The sequence below is a fragment of the Theropithecus gelada genome, chromosome 14 (genome assembly GCF_003255815.1).
Source record: "Theropithecus gelada isolate Dixy chromosome 14, Tgel_1.0, whole genome shotgun sequence".
Classification (NCBI taxonomy): Eukaryota; Metazoa; Chordata; class Mammalia; order Primates; family Cercopithecidae; genus Theropithecus; species Theropithecus gelada.
The window spans coordinates 101,844,868-101,864,696 of record NC_037682.1 but is presented as its reverse complement, the minus strand read 5'-3'; the positions used below and the strand labels follow the sequence as shown (position 1 = coordinate 101,864,696).

General features: G+C 36.7%; 1 protein-coding gene across 4 annotated transcripts in view; it reads left to right on the top strand.

Annotated features, from left to right (window-relative positions):
* Window positions 1–19,829, top strand: part of RDX (radixin) — a 117,389-nt gene that overhangs the window by 56,498 nt on the left and 41,062 nt on the right. For 3 of the 4 annotated variants that reach the window (XM_025356184.1, XM_025356183.1, XM_025356185.1), the window contains 4 exons: window positions 5,164–5,324; window positions 6,892–6,984; window positions 9,647–9,889; window positions 11,094–11,254. In XM_025356184.1, the coding sequence (XP_025211969.1) occupies window positions 5,164–5,324; window positions 6,892–6,984; window positions 9,647–9,889; window positions 11,094–11,254 (658 nt within the window). The remainder of the gene's footprint in view (window positions 1–5,163; window positions 5,325–6,891; window positions 6,985–9,646; window positions 9,890–11,093; window positions 11,255–19,829) is intronic. The other variant, XM_025356186.1, reaches the window with a different exon arrangement.

Genomic DNA, 19,829 nt, shown 5'->3' with positions numbered 1-19,829 from the left:
TTTTTTTTTTTTTTTTTTTTTTTTTTTTTGAGACAGAGTCTCGCTTAGTCGCCCAGGCTGGAGTGCAGTGGCGCGATCTCGGCTCACTGCAAGCTCCGCCTCCCGGGTTCACGCCATTCTCCTGCCTCAGCCTCCCGAGTAGCTGGGACTACAGGCGCCCGCCGCTTCGCCCGGCTAATTTTTTGCATTTTTAGTAGAGACGGGGTTTCACCATGTTAGCCAGGATGGTCTCGATCTCCTGACCTCGTGATCCGCCCGCCTCGGCCTCCCAAAGTGCTGGGATTACAGGCGTGAGCCACCGCGCCCGGCCGAGTTTTTTGCCTTTTTAAGTAATGTAGTTCGTTGATACAAAATATATTGGGAATGTTGTGCAGCCATCACCACTATCCAGCTCCATAATTCTTTTCATCTTGTAAAACTAAAACTCTGCGCCCATTAAACAATCCCCATTTCCCCTCTCCCCACAACCCCTGGCAACCACCATTCTACTTTTTGTCTTTATGATTTTGAGTATTCTGCCTGTATAAGTGGTATCATACAGTATTTGTCTTTTTGTGACTGGCTTATTTCAATTAACATAATGTCCTCAAGGTTCATCCATGTTGTAGCATATGTTGGAATTTCCTTCCTTTAAGGCTGAATGATATTCTATTTGTATACCACATTTTGCTTACCTGTGTATCTGTTGATGGGCACTCAGGTTGCTTCTGTGTTTTAGTTATTGTGAATAATGCTGTTATGAACATGGATGTGCAGATACTGCTTTGAGACCCTGCTTTCAATTATTTAGTTATTTGTTTGCTTGTTTAGACGGAAGATAAAACCATGAGCTTTGTGGGTGTTGTTTTATATATCAGTCAATCAGATGAAAAGAATTAATCATAAGAAAAGGTTGAGGCTGGGTGCAGTGGCTCACACCTGTAATCCCAGCACTTGGGGAGGCCAAGGCAGGTGGATCACCTGAGGTCAGGAGTTTGAGACCAGCCCGGCAAACATAGTGAAACCCTGTCTCTGCTAAAAATACAAAAATTAGCTGGGTGTGGTGACGCACGTCTGTAATCCCAGCTCAGGAGACTGAGGCAGGAGAATTGCTTGAACTTGGGAGGCGGAGGTTGCAGTGAGCTGAGATCGTGCCACTGTACTCCAGCCTGGGCAACAGAGTGAGACTCCATCTCAAAAACAAAGAAAAGTTTGATAGGCCAGCTTGATTGTCTAAATTTTAGAAGGCAGATTCTAAAATGAGTAATCCTAGAATTTAGCTATGGTAACATACAGTGCTATGTACATTTTATCTTTATAGCCAAATGGCCACATATAATTTTTATATTATTTATTTTTTATTGAGGTAAAATGTACATATATAATACAGAATATACACATCTTTACCCTTTTTTTTTTTTTTTTCCTTTTTTCTTTTTTTTTGAGACAGAGTCTCACTCTGTCGCCCAGGCTGGAGTGCAGTGGTGTTATCTTGGCTCACTGCAATCTCCGCCTCCTGGGTTTCAGTATTTCTCCTGCCTCAGCCTCCCGAGTAGCTGGGATTACAGGCGCCCGCCACCACGCCCGGCTAATTATTTGTATTTTTAGTAGATACAGGGTTTTGCCGTGTTGGCCAGGCTGATCTCGAACTCCTGACGTGAGGTGATCTGCGCACCTCTGCCTCCCAAATTGCTGGGAGTACAGGCATGAGCCACCGTGCCCAGCCATCTTTACCATTTTTAAGTATACAGTTCAGTAGTAATAAATACATTTATATTCTTTTTTTCCTCCCTTCAGTTCCCTCCACCCACTTCCTGGCCTTTGGTAATCACCAGTTTATTTATCTTTATGAGATCCACCTTTTTAGCTCTGACATATGAGTGAGAACATGCAATAGTTGTCTTTCTGTGCTTGGTTTATTTCACTTAACATAATGGCTTCCAGTTCCATCCATATTGCTGCAGAGGACAGGATTTCATTTATTTTTGTGGCTGAATAATATTCCATAGTGTGTATATGCCACATTTTCTTCATCCATTCATTTATTGATGGGCACTTAGGTTGACTTCATGTTTTGGCCATTGTGAATAGTGCTGCAATAAACATAGGAGTACAACTATCTCCAATGTATTGATTTCCTTTGTTTTGGATATAAACACCCAGTAGTGATACTGCTAGATACTATGGTAATTCCATATTTTTAGTTTTTTGAGGACTGTCTATAATGTTCTACAAAGCGGCCTTACTAAATTGCATTCCCACCAATAGTGTATGAGTGTCCCTTTTCTCTACATCCCTGCCAGCATCTGTTACTGCCTTTTTTTTTTTTTTTTTTTTTGGAGTGTTCTTCTTTTATCGCCCAGGCAGCCTTCACCTCCCGGGTTCAAGTGATTCTTAGCTTCTGCCACCCAAGTACCTGGGATTACATGCATCACCATGCCCAGCTAATTTTTATAAATTCCAAAGTCCTGGGATTTACAGGCGTGAGCCACCTTGCCCAGCCTTGCCTGTCTTTTTGATACAAGCCATTTTGACTGGGGTGAGATGATATCTCATTGTGGTTTTGATTTATATTTCTGTGATTATAGTGTTTAACATTTTTTCATATAGCTTTTGGCCATTTGTACATCTTTTGAGAAATGTCAGTTCAGATGTTTTGCCCATTTGTAAATGAGATTATTTGGTTTTCTGCTATCGAGTTTGAGCTCTTTATATATTCTGGTTATTAGTCCTTTTTTAGATAGACAGTTTGTAGACACTTTCTTCTGTTCTTTAGTTTATCTCTTCACTTTGTTGGTTGTTTCCTTTGCTATACAGAGCTTTTTAGCTTGATACAATACCCATTATCTCTCTTTGCCTGTGCCTTTGTGGTCTTACACAAAAAACCTTTACCTAGACCAATGTCCTTTTTTCACTTCTTTGGGTAAATTGATTCCTAGGTGTTTTACTTTTTTTTTTTTTTTTTTAAGCTATTATAAATGGAATTGCTTTCTTGGTTTGTTTTTCAGATTGTTTACTGTTGGTGTATATAAATGGCTACTGATCTTTTTTCATTTTAGTTTTTAAGAAGAGACGGTGTCTCACTCTATTGACCAGGCTGGTCTCAAACTCCTAGCCCACGCAGTCTTCCCACTTTGCCCTTCGAAAGTGCTGGGATTACAGGCATGAGCCACCATGCCCAGCCCTGATTTTTTTTTTTTTTTTTTGAGGGGGTTTTGAGACGGAGTCTCGCTCTGTCGCCCAGGCTGGAGTGCAGTGGCCGGATCTCAGCTCACTGCAAGCTCCGCCTCCCGGGTTCACGCCATTCTCCTGCCTCAGCCTCCAGAGTAGCTGGGACTACAGGCGCCCGCCACCTCGCCCGGCTAGTTTTTTTTTTTTTTTTTTTTTTTTTTGTATTTTTTTAGTAGAGACGGGGTTTCACCGGGTTAGCCAGGATGGTCTCGATCTCCTGACCTTGTGATCCGCCCGTCTCGGCCTCCCAAAGTGCTGGGATTACAGGCTTGAGCCACCGCGCCCGGCCAGCCCTGATTTTTTAATGTTGATTTTGCATCCTGCAACTTTACTGAATTCATTTATCAGTTCCAGCAGTTTTTTTTTTTGTTTGTTTGTTTTTTTTTTTTTTTTGGTGGGGTTTTTAGGTTTTTTTAGGTATAAGATCATTTTTTCTGCAAATAATTTTTATTTGACTTCTTTCCTTCCACTTTGGATACCCTTTTTTTTTTCTTTTTTCTTTCTTCTTCCTCTTCCTCTTTTTTTTTTTTTTTTTTGGCCTAATTGCTGTGGTTTTTGTATTATTTTATTAAGAATTTAAAACCTAACCAAAGAGTCATTCTTCTCCAACCCTCTCAAAACCTTTCAAGTGTTTTGTTTTGTTTTGTTGTTGTTGTAGTTTTTGAGACAGAGTCTTGCTCCGTTGCCCAGGCTGGAGTGCAGTGGTGCAACCTTGGCTCACTGCAGTCTCTGCCTCCTGGGTTCAAGCGATGTTTCTGCCTCAGCCTCCCCAAGTAGCTGGGATTACAGGCGCCCACCCCCATGCCTGGCTAATTTTTGTATTTTTAGTAGAGATGGGGTTTCACCAGGTTGGCCAGTCTGGTCTCAAACTCCTGACCTCAAGTGATCCACCCACCTCGGTCTCCCAAAGTGCTGGGGATTACAGGCATGAGCCACCACACCCGGCCTAAAACCTTCCAAGTCTTAACTGCAATTACTTAACTAGTTCTGATGAAGACCAGCAACATTAAGGACAGTAAGTAAGAGGTTGTAAGTTACAGTTAGCTTTCACATTTCATGACATACACATTCTCTAAGTATGCAGTAAGGGAGAATCATTCTTTGTAGGACCTTGTACTGTCTTAGTAGCTGGCATTCTGTTGTCTTCTGTCACAGGGCTTAAATAATTGTCAAAATAATATTTAAAGTTAGAACTTTTAAACTCCCTTAAAAATTTATTTTCCTTTCCTGTTCAACTCATTGGAATAAGAAAAGAGATTTGATTTAGTGATCTATACACTTAAGGATTTAAATTCATGTTATTTATCCCCCAATATTACTTATCTTCATGCCGTAGGAAGTGGTATATACCAGTAACTCACATTTTTCAATAATTCATATAATTCACATCAAAATTCCTATTTTTGAGTCAGTAAATACTGTTTTCAATCTTAATTTCTTGGATTTACTTATTAGTTTAGGTAAGTAAAAACTTAATGGAAGTGTTAAAAATGTATTATAGATTTCTGAAACATGGCAATTTGTTTACTGAGATCAAAACTTTAGATGGAGAGATTATTTCTTAAAAATAAAATAAAGTTATATGCTTGTAGCCTTTTTACATAACTTGAATTGCAAAAGATTTTCATGTCTCTTTAAAAATTATTAGGCTTTTGCCAAGTTAGAAATGAGATATAGCGCCTGTAGTCCTAGCTACTAGGGAGGCTGAGGTGGGAGGATTGCTTGAGCCCATGAGTTAGAGGCTGCAGTGAGCTATGATTGTGCCACTGCACTCCGGCCTGGGCAACAGAGCGAGACCCTGTCTCAAGAAAACAAAGAGGTATATACGTATTTACATGTGTGCTAATTTTTAGAAACTGAACAGATTTGATTTCTTGCTACTATTTTAGCTTCTTTTGATAATGAGAATGTTTGGAATTAATCACTGTTGGGGGGAATACACATATTTCACAGAACTAGAAGAACAGACTCGAAAAGCTCTAGAACTGGATCAAGAACGAAAACGAGCAAAAGAAGAAGCAGAACGGCTTGAAAAAGAGCGTCGAGCTGCTGAAGAGGCGAAGTCTGCCATAGCAAAACAAGCTGCCGACCAGATGAAGAATCAGGAGCAGCTAGTAAGGAACTGTCTTCTTAGAGAAAAAAGTTTAAATAAAAGCATAGAGTGAACCCTCTAGAAGGAAAAAACAAAAAGCAACCATTTTGTGCTTTCTGGAAAGCAAGCCAAAGATAACATGTAACTTAATAACAAAGTGTGGACAAAAACCTAAAACTTTTATTTCTGCCTAAACAAAAACCTAAAAATACAAAAGAATAAGATTTTTTTTTTTTTTTTTTTTGAGACGGAGTCTCGCTCTGTCGCCCAGGCTGGAGTGCAGTGGCCAGATCTCAGCTCACTGCAAGCTCCGCCTCCCAGGTTCACGCCATTCTCCTGCCTCAGCCTCCCGGGTAGCTGGGACTACAGGCGCCCGCCACCTCGCCCGGCTAGTTTTTTTTTTTTTTTTGTATTTTTTAGTAGAGATGGGGTTTCACCGTGTTAGCTAGGATGGTCTTGATCTCCTGACCTCGTGATCCGCCCGTCTCGGCCTCCCAAAGTGCTGGGGTTACAGGCTTGAGCCACCGCGCCCAGCCGATATTTTTCTATAGATTATTTGTAAATGGAGTCTATTGTCAGCAAAAGGTTCTGATTCACTTTAACATTGGACAGGTTCCACAATAAGTCAGTTGGCATCTTTTGCTTTAGATAAATTAATATAATATCTTATAGTTCCTATGAGATAACTATAGGCCATAATTGGTTGGAGTTTTTTGTTTATTTAGTGGACTTGCAAATAACGAGGTATAAGCATGTTACTTAAAAGATCCTGGATTTAAATATTAGTTCACACATGCTACTTGCTATGTATGTGTCTTTGGCTCTTTCTGAGCCTCAGTTCCCTCCCTTTGAAGAGAGGAATGATGGCTGGGCGCAGTGGCTCACGACTGTAATCCCAGCATTTTGGGAGGCTGAGGCAGGCGGATCACCTGAGGTCAGGAGTTCAAGACCACCCTGACCAACATGGCAAAACCCTGTCTCTACTAAAAATACAAAATTAGCCAGGCACAGTGGTACACACCTGTAATCCCAGCTACTTTGGGAGGCTGAGGCAGGAGTATTGCCTGAACCCGGCAGGCGGAGTTTGCGGTGAGCTGAGATCGTGCCACTGAGCTCCACCCTGGGCGACAGAGCGACACTCCGTCTGGAAAAAAAAAAAAAAAAAAGGAATGCTACTACCTGTTGGGATTATTGGAGAATTAGATGATTTGACAAAGTGCCATTTAAAGTATATAGCATTATATAAATATATTTTCTCTTTTGTAGACTTTAACAAATAGTTTATTGATGAAAGTTTTTTTTAAAAAGCTTTTAAGTTACACATTTTAAGTTCCTGCTACTGAAAGCAGGATTAACTGCTTGTCGGTAGAATAATAGTAATCTTTGAATTTTGTCTCCTCCTTAGCTCATTACTTCAAGGACTTACTGTAAATAAGCTATTTAAGATCTTAAGAAATACTGTATTTTTTTAAATGGAAGACTATCTAAGAAAAACATAAACAGCCTAAGCATGTACATTAAAGCTTTGTTGACTTTCATATAAGATTATTCAAAATATGTTAATCTTGGAATTATATTGTTTACTTTAGGCAGCAGAACTTGCTGAATTCACTGCCAAGATTGCACTTCTAGAAGAAGCCAAGAAGAAAAAGGAAGAGGAAGCTACTGAATGGCAACACAAAGTAATCATTTGTTCATTTACTAGCTTTTATTGAATAGCTGTTGTACCCAGGATTATGCTGACTTTATAGAGATGAATATAAGTTACTGTCATAATTTAGAGTGGGAAAAATACTTGTGTATGTGTATTGTAAATATTTATCTACGGATATAAACCAAGTACTTTGGGAACACAGAAGAGGTGATTAATTTCTGTGGGGACCAGAGAGTTGTTGGGAGACCCATATACATTTAAGCTGGGTCTTGAATAATGAATTAAATTTTGGGGGTACAAAAGATTGGGACGTAAGATTGGGAATAGTTAGAGACTGAAGAGATGGTCATTCCAGACAGAGGGAACTGAATGACTATAGGAAGTATGAATGTATGTAATAGATTTGAGGATAACCAATAAGCAGCCGAAGCTTCGTGTTGTTCAGAAATGTTGGAAGATGTGGCCCTCAAGTTAGATAATAGGGAATTGTGAAGGGCTTTAAATAAATGCTTTGCTACAGCAAGGCAGTGGGCGTATCGATTGACTTGGGGCTTAGAAGATTTCAAAACAGGATTGTAACATGTTCAGATATGATTTTCTAAAAACCATGTAGTGATCAGTGTGAAGAAAGGATTGAGATAGTGGATACTTAAGAGATAAAGACCCAAACTGAGGATGTGGAAATGAGAATAAAGAGGAATGGGAAAAGATAAGAGACATTTTGTGGTAGACACAAAAGGGCGTGGCAACCAGTGATTGATTATGAAGTTGAATTATTTTTATTTTTTTAGAGACATGGTCTTACTCTGTGTCCCAGGCTGGAGTGCAGTGGCACAATCATAGTTCATTGCAGCCTTGAACTCCTGGGCTCAAGGGCTCCTCCCACCTCAGCCTCTGCAGTAGCTGAGACTACAGGCATGCGCCATCATTTTTATTTTTGTTGAGAATGGAGGTCTTGCGATGTAGCCCAGGTTGGTTTCGAACTGCTGGCCTCAAGCAGCCCTCCCCTGTCAGCCCCCAAAGTGCTGGGATTATAGGTGTAAGCCACTGTGTGCAGCTGGTACTGAGATTTCTAATATGAGTCCTAAGTAGATGAAACCACTATTGTCTAAAGTAGCACACAATTGTAAAATCAGGCTTTGGTTGGAGGGATGGGGGATTATAAGATAATGAGAGTTTAATTCAAATGACAGTAACTCTTAAATGAAAAGATAATTTTTTTACACCCAAAGATGATATTTAGTTTTAGAAGATGATTTTTCTACAATAAAATGTACTTATACAGAAAACAGTTTTCTTTTACTCTTAAGTAAATCTTAAGGTTTCTTTTACTCTTAAGTAAATTTTAAGTTAAGTAGCAGTTTAAATTTCATTGGGAAGTTTTAGATGTATTGAAAATTAGTTGTATATAAATAAAACTACAAAAGGAATTCCACTGTCAATTTCCCAGTTACTCTACATTGTTGTTAGGATTTTTTAGATCCCTTTGAGGGATGATTTGTGAAATTTAGAGACACGTAAACCTTTAAAAAATCAGAGTATTACAGATGTCAAGTCTGTGAATTATAGAAAATTAGAAAATGCACACAAAAGACAATTGTATTCTCATAAACTAGGGGCAGTACTGCAAAACCTTAGTACATATCCTTCCAGGATACTTCCTGTTTATATATTCAACATGAAATCTTACTGTATGTACTATTTCATTTTAGTGTATTTTCATCTCATAGAATATTAGGCTATATTCAGAATTTCCCAAAAAGTCTCATAGCTAATTTGCCAGACAAGTGTTCAGAGGACTTTGCATTGTCTCTATTTGCTGTAAGTCTCTTTTAATGGAGGGCAGTTTCTCTTTGTATTATTTTGATTTATTGAAGGGACCTACAGAATGTCCCAGCTCCTGTATTTGTTTAGTTCTTTCCTTGTGTCATTGACCTTATCCTTTAACTCCAGTATTTCCTGTGAACCAGAAGTTAGATCTAGAACCTGGGGAATTCAAATTAAATGTTTTTGACTGCAGTGCATCAGAGGTGAGAATTCCATATAATTTAACATCTAAACTGGAGCACTTTTGAGAAAAAGGGGATATTGTTCATAATTATACCAGGACAACAGTGTAACAGGACTTTTCCAGGTAAACCAAGATAATATGATCACCCAAATAATTGGTGATGTTAGATATTTCAGATTGTATCATATCAGAAGACAGTATCTAGTTAACTCACCATTAGTATTTGTTAGTGATCATTGGATTTGAGTAACGACAGTCTCATTCCTCCATTTTTCGGTTACATTTTCCGCTTGTGGCTCAAATAAAATCTATTTGGCGTAGGATTCTTCGGCATTATACGAATATCCATTTCTCATCAGCTATTTGCACAACAATTTTAGCAAACAGTTGATAATCCTTGCCAGAATTAGTACTTCTTTTTTTGCATGTATGCTTGTTTTTCTTTTAACCTGTCACTGACTTGAAGCTTGCAGAATTAGTAATTCTAATAGGATTTGCATAATAATGCTTTTGATTTTTCTCCTTTACCTGTTGGCATTCTTTTATGAAAATAGAGCTTTCATAAATAGGGCTTATTTCATCACCTTGAAATATAGTTTCTGTTAAAGCAGTATAACTTGATTGTTTTAATTACTAATTTTTGAAGTAAGTTGCTCATAAACGTATTTTTAATGTTCAGGCTTTTGCAGCCCAGGAAGACTTGGAAAAGACCAAAGAAGAGTTAAAAACTGTGATGTCTGCCCCTCCTCCACCTCCACCACCACCAGTCATTCCTCCAACAGAAAACGAACATGATGAACATGATGAGAATAATGCTGAGGCTAGTGCTGAATTATCAAATGAAGGGGTAATGAACCATAGAAGCGAGGAAGAACGTGTAACAGAAACACAGAAAAATGAGCGTGTTAAGAAGCAACTTCAGGTATTTAAAATTTGCAGTTGTATGCACATTTGAAATATAGTTTGCATTTTCCCCATCTTAGACAAACTTAGTTAAAAAGAACATAGAAGTTTTAATACTGACTGGCCTTGTGATTGGTTAGTGGGTATTTGGCCTATAGTCGTTATTTCATTTCTTCCGTTGTGTGAACCCATTAGCAAATACCTGTTAGCTTTGAATAAACAGACCTTAATTAGTGAGTTATTTAATTACAGCTTGACCCATTTTAAAAGGTATAAAGTATTCTAATGTCATGTTGAAAAACAAATGAATTTAGTTTTTAATCAGTAATATGTACATTGAGGGCCAGGCACAGTGGCTCACACCTGTAATCCCACACTCTGGGAGGCCGAGGCAGGTGGATCGCTTGAGGCCAGGAGTTCAAGACCAGCCTGGCCAACATGGTGAAACTCTGCCTCTACCAAAAATACAAAAATTAGCTGGGTATGGTGGTATGAGCCTGTAATCCCAGCTACTTGGGAGGCTGAGGCATGAGAATTGCTTGAACCTGGGAGGTGGAGGTTGCAGTGAGCCGAGATCATGACACTGCGCTCCAGCCTGGATGATAGAAGTGACTCTGTCTCAAAAAAACAAAATAAAATGTACATTGGAAAGAATGATAGTTAATATATTATGTTTAAGACATTGCATAATCTTAATTTTTTGTTCAGATTTTATATTGGCAAAAGGTCAGTATATTACATGGACATAACTAGGTCAAAGTAGAGGATTTTAATATTATGAGAGCTTTCTTTTTTCCCAGTAAGTTATCTAATATTTTAATTGTTGAAATCTTTAAATATTAAAATAAGGTGATAGTTAGAATAAATATATTAAGACTTTTGGAGAACGCTTCCCTTGAGGTATAGATTTTAAATCTCATAGTAATATTAGTCTATAGTGGCTGCATTGAACTTTTTAGCCATTTCAAATATTAGATGAGGAAGTTAAGGACATTTAGAATAATGTACAAAATACCATGGTTGATAAATGTGGAAATGAAAGGCCATGTGTATTCTTCCCTTACCACTGCCACCACTATTACCAAAGCAAACTTACACACTAAAGAAAAAAGTTTCACAGTGGAAATGATTTGGTATATGTATTTATGCATCTTAAAGCCATTTTCATAAATTTTTTTAAATCTCAGAAAATAATTGTTGTACTTTTAATTTTTTAAATATAGGCATTAAGTTCAGAATTAGCCCAAGCCAGAGATGAAACCAAGAAAACACAAAATGATGTTCTTCATGCTGAGAATGTTAAAGCAGGCCGTGATAAGTACAAGACTCTGCGACAGATTCGACAAGGCAATACAAAGCAGCGTATCGATGAGTTTGAAGCAATGTGAGAGCTGTTATTTTGCATATATGTTCTTCATAAGCTGAACCACCAACAGAGAAAAGCAGGCCTTTGCAGATATGATGGAATGCATCCCACCTTGCCAAAGCACTTACACCGGTTTGACTGTGCTAGCTAAAAGACAGATTTAAGGGGAGCTCTTCAGCATTAAGGCAGTATGATATCATGCTTGGTTTTCTTTTTCTTTTGGTCCAGGGAATGGAGAATGGTGTTCCATTGCCTCCTTTCACATTTTTTTTCTTTTTTTTTTTTTTTCTGTTGAAGATTAACACTAATTATCATGTCTGACAAATGTGTATGTGTGGTTTCAGTTCTGTGTACATTTTAAAGGATAATGTTGATGAACATTTTATGGGTTTCCCTTGTCCCTTCCATATTTAACCTGTGTGTATTTCCACATTCTCTCTCACATTTTCTCAGTGTGCCCGTCTCTTATCTGCCATGTCCATAGCCATAATCCCACCATCATACAGATCAGGCAGTGTTTAAAATGATGGTAGGTAGCACAGTGGACAGTCTTTGATCATTATGTAGAATAAGGCTATGAATCATGAAAGAGATTAGAACATTTAATAATGTATGTACAGCTGGTGGTTAGTTTTTTTAAATCCAAATTTAATTGCCTTATTGGATATTTGATATTTGGTTATTTAATCACAGTCATCTGTAACAGCTTACATTGATTGGTGTTTTATCTCCTCTAATCCTTTGATGGCTTTTTCTGCCTACCATTTCACAGAGGTTTAGACAGCAGTAGTAGCTCCCTAGGAGAGTTTACTGATGAAACAGCCTCTGCAAGATTTTTAAAGTTTTGTTCTTTTATAGACTGATTTAGAAAAACAGATGATTAGTAAAAAAAGAAAATATACATTTGTCGGTAACTGATTTTAATTATTTTTTAAAACCTGGACCTTTCTGGAAGGGCAGCATATAAAAACATCAGTCCCGAGGAGGGGACAACAATACTACCTCACTGCTACACCTGCGATGACTGGTTGTTCAAACACAATGGAGTGTGTAAGCTGTATGTTTTATAATTCATGACGACAGCCTTGTTCATCAAGAAATACTTTTGAAATTTCATTTTCCCTCAGAATATCTTAGAGTGCTAAATTTTTAACTGCCTTTTTGTTAAGTCAAACTGTGGGATTCTGATTTATATTAAAATTGTAAGCTCCTCACTGGTATACTATCATCCTGGAGGGCTGTGGTATGGCTGAGTAAGAGAGAGGGGGAATGAGACAGAGAGACTCTGTGTGTGTGTGTGTGTGTGTGTGTGTGTGTGTACTCTTGTGTGTATGAGAGAGAGATGCTAACCTTGTAACATGAAGAATGTCTGTACCTTGATATGATAGTTACATAATCATTATATTTGGCTTCTAGATCACTGTGCTTATTTTTTTTCAATCTCTGACTAAAAATACTTAAATTTTGTTTGTTAATTCTATTTTAGAAATTATAATTTTAGTTTATATTAATTTCAGTTATATCTTACTGAAGAAATCTTTCCAGTCAGAAGGAGGTTCTAATATTCACATGTTCTAATACTTTGTTTATTGTAAAACAGCTAAATTTGGAGATACGTAAAGCCTTGTTTTCTCTGTGTGGTTCAGCTGCTTTCCATTGGGTATTACACAGTCAAATTTACATTTATTAAAATTGCCATTTTATTAAACATTTTCGTGCACAGTAGATTCAAGTTGTGTCTGAAAATATCTCTTGTGTTTTTTTGATTTTGCTGACTTTAAAAGGATTAATCTGGGCAGACATTATGAAAAAGAAAGGTTGCGTTTAATATATTTTTTGAACTTTGTAGGACAAAACATAGCTGGTTAACCTTGAAGTGACTGTTGTACCATGGTTGTGCACGTGCTTCAGAATCCTATGGAAGACAATGTTCCTACTTGCAGTACATCAAAGGAATGGATGGTGGACCCTACTATTCATGTTTTGAAACATAAATGTTCACTTTAAAGCAATTGCCATAATAGATAAAAACCTGAACTTTCATTGGATTTTTGTTAATTTTCCTCATTTTGAATTATGTGCACTACCATAGCTACATCAGTTTGATACAGTATTGAAAAATTATCAGTTATATTTTGCTGTTTATGATCTATTTGTAGATTAGGATTAAAATGGATTTAATCCATTTTTAAGGCTGTGTGAATTTTTCTAAACAAGAACCATTTGCAATATGGATTTCATAGAGATTAAACCAATTATAACATCATTAGCAGTCGCGAGCACATGTTCATATAGTCAATGTAAAAATACACTAATGAGTATTTGGTAAATCCCAGTAGGCTTTTACCATTAGCATAATTTTGTGTTGTACAATTAAGTTACATTTACATCTCTAATTTTGGATAATATTCATTGGTTAACAATAAAGTGACAAAAGCTCATGCCTTCAAGGTCCACTGTTGTTATTTAACATGGATTTCTTGTATATTTCTTGAAAATTACAATCTTTATCAGAGCCATGAATCACCACATCTTAAAAGTAAGAAGTAGATAGGAAATAATTTTAAATCCTCATAGATCTACTCTTTCCCCAAAATGATACCTCTTTGGTATGGAAGTAATAGTGATTAATTCTGTGGAAAAGTTAAATTATTAAATTAAACTGACTTTCTTGACAACAAAATGTAATTTAGGGTTTCCAATCATTGCCTTTATTGTATGGTGGTTAGTTTCTTTTGCCTGAGGAAGATACACTTTTTTGTCATTGATTCATCTCACTATTAACATTTCAACATTTTTTAAAGAACCATATGCTAAGTATATTTATTTAAAGTACAAGTTCTTATTTTGAAGCTATATTATAGAGCAGTTACTATAAATCTAGAACTCGATTGCCTTTTTCAAGTCTTCTAATTTTTTACTTAAATGAGTGATAAATCTATAAAAATAGTAAAAGCTAGATTTTTTTGTTGATAGTAATATTTAACTGTCACTTTTATTTCTGTTCTTAAGGACACATAGTGACTTTTTTACTCTGATCCTGTCAGAAAATGGAATTTTAAATAATATTTTGCTTTATGTCTAGAGTTTTTAAGAGCTAGAATGGCCCCTTATAAAGTTATGTTAGATTTTATTGGCAGTCACTCTTTTTTTTTTTTTTTTTTGAGACGGAGTCTTGCTCTGTCGCCCAGGCTGGAGTGCTGTGGCCGGATCTCAGCTCACTGCAAGCTCCGCCTCCCGGGTTCCCGCCATTCTCCTGCCTCAGCCTCCCGAGTAGCTGGGACTACAGGCGCCCGCCACCTCGCCCGGCTAGTTTTTTGTATTTTTTAGTAGAGACGGGGTTTCACCGTGTTAGCCAGGATGGTCTCGATCTCCTGACCTCATGATCCGCCCGTCTCGGCCTCCCAAAGTGCTGGGATTACAGGCTTGAGCCACCGCGCCCGGCCTGGCAGTCACTCTTATCATTAGAAGTATTTCAATATTATTGTGGTTTTTTTAAAAAATCCCACTATATTCTGTTCCAGTATTGATCACTTTGTTGATTGTTAATGTTTTTAGAAATGAAAAAATTTTTTTAATTCACAGGCATCCCATTTTACATATGCACAATAAAAATAATTAGTCTTAAAAGTTAAAGCTTGAAACCAAAGTCTAAGGGATTACTAACTTTAGCATTAATATACTGAACTAATGACTAAACCAAAGCTTAGATACCATTAGTAAGAATGAGAGAAAAAGTTCAGTGTGGAGCTGTACTGTTAGGTTCCTCTCTGGAGTCTGTTCTAAATGAACAGAACTTTAGCATTTTCTTATTTTTAACCTATCAAATATTCTAATGTGGTCTGTCACATGGAATGACAGTATTGTAGCTCATACAAAAGCTCTTTGGATTCTACAAATGTTTTTGATAACTTTATGAAATGTTCAGGCAGCCTGACTCCCCACAGTCTACACTAGTAACTAGGAAAAACTGGCTCCCTATCATGTTCCATATGTTAAAGCTTACCACATTCTTATCCTTAGCTTTTCCAATTAAATAATTTTAACTCCCAATTTTTCCTTAGTAGTCCTACCTCTTACTGTGTCCATCTATCAAGATTTAAGAACTACCATTTTCCCTGTGGAAAGATCATGGCTGTGTGGTTCAGCTACTTTCCATTTGTGGGTAATAGACACTCAGATTTACATTTATCTGTTAAAATTGCCATTTATCTCCTCAATACTTTGATTTCCCTTAACCTCCGTGGTACAAGAGTTTTCTGATTTGGGGTTATATATACTACTTTAGGAGTTGAAGTATTTCTTACACAATTTTTACATTAAAGATCTTGACTAAGGTGGTACCCCATGACACATCCTTTGCATTCAGGTTTATGTTTTGGCTGTGGAGATCCCTAGCTATTCAATGGCTCCAGGTTCTTATTTAATGGTCGTCATTTAGCCAATACATTTTTATTAAATGCTGGCTATATTCAAGGACTTAGAAGCAAGATTAGGATGATTGTGACCCTTTGTTTTGGCCTATATAGGGGACTTCAAATATTAATTTATTTTAGCTCTTAGATAATTTCCATTTATCTATTACAATATCATTTCTTTTAAAATGGCAATGCCATATTATTGATTCCTGTTATTTGTATGCCCAGATTCCTCCATGTTTATAGCTAGCTAGTTGCTTCTATCAGTGCAAATTATTATTTTTACCACCCTATTCTAATTGTTCTTCACTTTTATTTAATCATTATTTTAAATATTTGGATTCATTTTTATATTTATGCATGCTATTTAGTTTGCTCCTAAAAATAGTGATACTGGTTTTAGTTTTTTATTACTAAATCAGTATAGCCAAATGTCCATCTTCCTACTGGTAATATGCAATCGGAATTGCTGAGATTATTTATGTGACTATTTTTGGAAAAGTTTCTTTTGATAAAACATGGATTTATTATATGAAATTCTTGCACTGTGTTACAATGTGTGCTATGATATCCCTTTTATTTTTTTTCAACTTAAATATGATGTTTTGTATTATTTTAGACCTAGGAATCATGTGTTTTTTAGAATCATAAGGGAATATATATCTCCTCCCTCCCTTTCCTTTTATATATATTGAAAAGTCTATGGAATTCAAGTCTAGCATTTGAATTCTATATGTTCTCATTGCATTTACATAATTATTTACTTTTAAATTTTAGCTGTTTTCATAAAAACAGTTTTGAGATGAAGGAAACTTACACAATAAAAGGAAGATTAATAAGCAGGAAAATTAGTAACTGACAGGGAATATGAATGAATACTCAGTATACGTTTCTCAGGTATGCTTGTTTTCTGATAAATTACTTAATTTTCATTTCATAGGCCAAATTTTAAACACCAGTTAATAAAGTTATTCTAAAAGAGTCTCTAATTTTAAAAGTCTTTCTAACCTAGGAAGACTCAGACCCAACTGACAAACCAGTCAAATATGAGTAATTGGTAATATCTGTATTAAATATTGAGAAGATTAATAAAGTTAAAAGTTTACAGTTGAATCTTTTTATCGTGGTAAAATATACATAAAATTGACCATTTTAACCATTTTCAAGTGTACAGTTCAGTGCCATTAAGTACATTCACGTTGTTGTGTAACCGTCACCACCATCCATCTCCAGGATGTTTTCATCTTCCCAGACTGAATCGTGTACCCATTAAGTGATAATCCCCCATTCCTCCCTCCTCCCCAGTCCTTGGTGACCACTGCTCTACTTTCTGTCTCCATAAATTTGATGTTTCTAAGTACCTCATAAAAGTGAACTCATACAATATTTGTCCTTTCGTGTCTGGTTTATTTCACTTAGCATAATGTTTTCAAGGTTCGTTTATGTTGTATGTATCAGAATTTTATTCCTTTTTAAGGCTAAACAATATTCCTTTGTACGCATATACCATATTTTATTTATCCATTTGTCTGTTATTGATGGACACTTGAATTACCACTATCATTTGACTACTGTGAATATTGCTGCTTTGAAGATTGGTGTACAAATATCTTAGAGTCCCTGCTTTCAGTTCTTTGGGATACATCATACCCAGAAGTGGAATTGTTTGGTCATCTGTTAATTCTGTGTTTAATTTTTTTTTTTTTTTTGAGATGGAGTTTTGCTCTTGTTGCCCAGGCTGGAGTGCAGTGATGCAATTTTGGCTCACTGCAAGCTTTGCCTCCTGGGTTCAAGAGATTTTCCTGCCTCAGCCTCCTGAGTAGCTGGGATTACAGGCATGTACCACCATGCCTGGCTAATTTTGTATTTTTTTTTTTTTTTTTTTTTTTTTTTTAGTAAAGATGAGATTTCTCCGTGTTGGTCAGACTGATCTTGAACTCCCAACCTCAGGTGATCTGCCCTCCTTGGCCTCCCAAAGTACTGGAATTACAGGCGTGAGCCACCACACCTGGCCCTGTGTTTAATTTTTTGAGGAATTGTCATAATATTTTCCACAGCAGCAGCACCATTTTACATTCACATAGCAGTGCACAAGGTTCTAATTTTGCCACACCCTCACTAACAATTGTTATTTTCTGGGTTTTTTGTTTGTTTGTTTGCTTATTTGCTTGCTTGCTTGATTTTGATAATAGCCATCCTAATGGCGAAGGAGTACTTCATTGTGGTTTTGACTTGCATTTTCCTTTGATACATTTATCAAATCATAAAAGAAATTAGACGTCTTGTCATGTGTTTATCGACCATTTGTATATCATTTTTGGAGAAATGTCTATTCAAGTTTTGCCCATTTAAAAAATTGCTTAATTTTCTGTTGTAAGAATTCTTTATATTTGGGATTCAAAATATTAATCCATTATCCCAGGATTTGGAATATTAATTCCTTTTCAGGTAGGAGTTTCAAATCTTTTTTCCCATTGTTAATTGCCTTTTCGCCCTTGATATAGTGTAGTTTTCTTTGATGCACAAAAGTTTTTAATTTTGAAGAAGTCCAATTTTGTTGTTGTTGCCTGTGCTTTTGGTGTTTGTGTTTTTTGAAGAGGAAAAATAGTTTTTAATGAAGAAGGTGTTACAGAAAGGCAAAGCAGAAGAGAATACGTATAGTGGTTAGTCTCTAGACTGTAGAAATGAAAGTAAATAGGTAAACAGTGGGCATTGACTGTAGGATGATAAAGCTAGACTGGGTTGGGCCCAGGAATTTATGGAGCCTTGAATCCTATGTTTAGATGGTTTAATTTGATTTGAGGACAACTGGTCGCTTTGGGAAGGCACAGCTACAGAAAGGAACAATAACTAAACCTTGCTTGAAAAAGAAAACTCATGTTGTGATGTAAAGTATACTAGAAAGTGCAGAGGAGATAGCATAATAGAAGAGCTATGTCTATTGTAGTTAGCCTAAGAAAGGCCATGGCCATGGGAATGAATTTAAAGGAAATTCTGATAAAGGAAATGTTTAAGTGTAATTTGCTGTCATGTTTGCTATATTGTTTATGTTTGTGGTAATGTATTTGAACTTACTTTCCAGCTGACCTCTTTCGAGACACTTAAAACCTCAGTTTCTTTTCTTTTATCCATGACTTTTTGGGAATGGGTTCTTTAGTGGCACAAAAGAAGTAGAAATTAAAGACATGCAAGAACAAATGGATTTGGTTCTGGGTTCTAACTCCAAGTCTTATACTCTTGTACTCTAGCTTTTATAACTGATTTTATAGTTCTGAATCAGATTGTCCTTTTTCAGAGCATTTCTCTGGATTCAGATTATGGTCACTTCCATTCTAGATGCATTATCTTCATAAAAATGTATGCCTAACCGAGGCTTAATATCTGTATGTTTGAAGTTTTAATACTGGTTTATAGTTGAAAACCGTTACCTCAGAGTAATGCTTATAACAATAGTTTATCAAACTTCTTTTTGCTCTCAGATGACCTTCATAATGTACTGGCTTTTAGAAGAAATTTGAAGGGTTTTTTTTTAAAACAGTTTGGGGTTAGTAAAATGATTTTTTCAGCTCATTATGAAAGAATTATGTTCACCAAAACACAACTCAGAGAAGGTTATCTCAGAACATACAGGCACAATTATTTCCTGGCTGTGACAACCCTTAACAACTCACTTTGGAAATTTCTATAGATTTCTTTCTTTCTTTTTTTTTTTTTTTTGAGATGGAGTTTCACTCTTGTTGCCTAGGCTGGAGTGCAGTGGCGCGATCTCGGCTCACCACAACCTCTGCCTCAATCAAGCTCTTCTCGTGCCTAAGCCTCCCAAGTAGCTGGGATTGCAGGCACGTGCCACCATGCCCAGCTAATTTTTGTATAAGAGATGGGGTTTCTCCATTCTCCATGTTGGTCAGGCTAGTCAGGTGATCCGCCCACCTCGGCCTCCCAAAGTGCTGGGATTACAGGCGTGAGCCCCTGCTCCCGGCCTAGATTTTTTAAAAGTTGAAAACTGTACTTGATTATGCTCATCCATTTAGCTTTTGCTAGAGGTATGAGTTGATTCATCTGCTTATACCCAAATGACATCTTAGATTTTTTTTCCTTCTTTTGATTGTTTTCTCTCAGGCAATTCCTAATATAATCTAGTTCTCAATTTTTAGGCCATAAAGGTTTTCGAATAT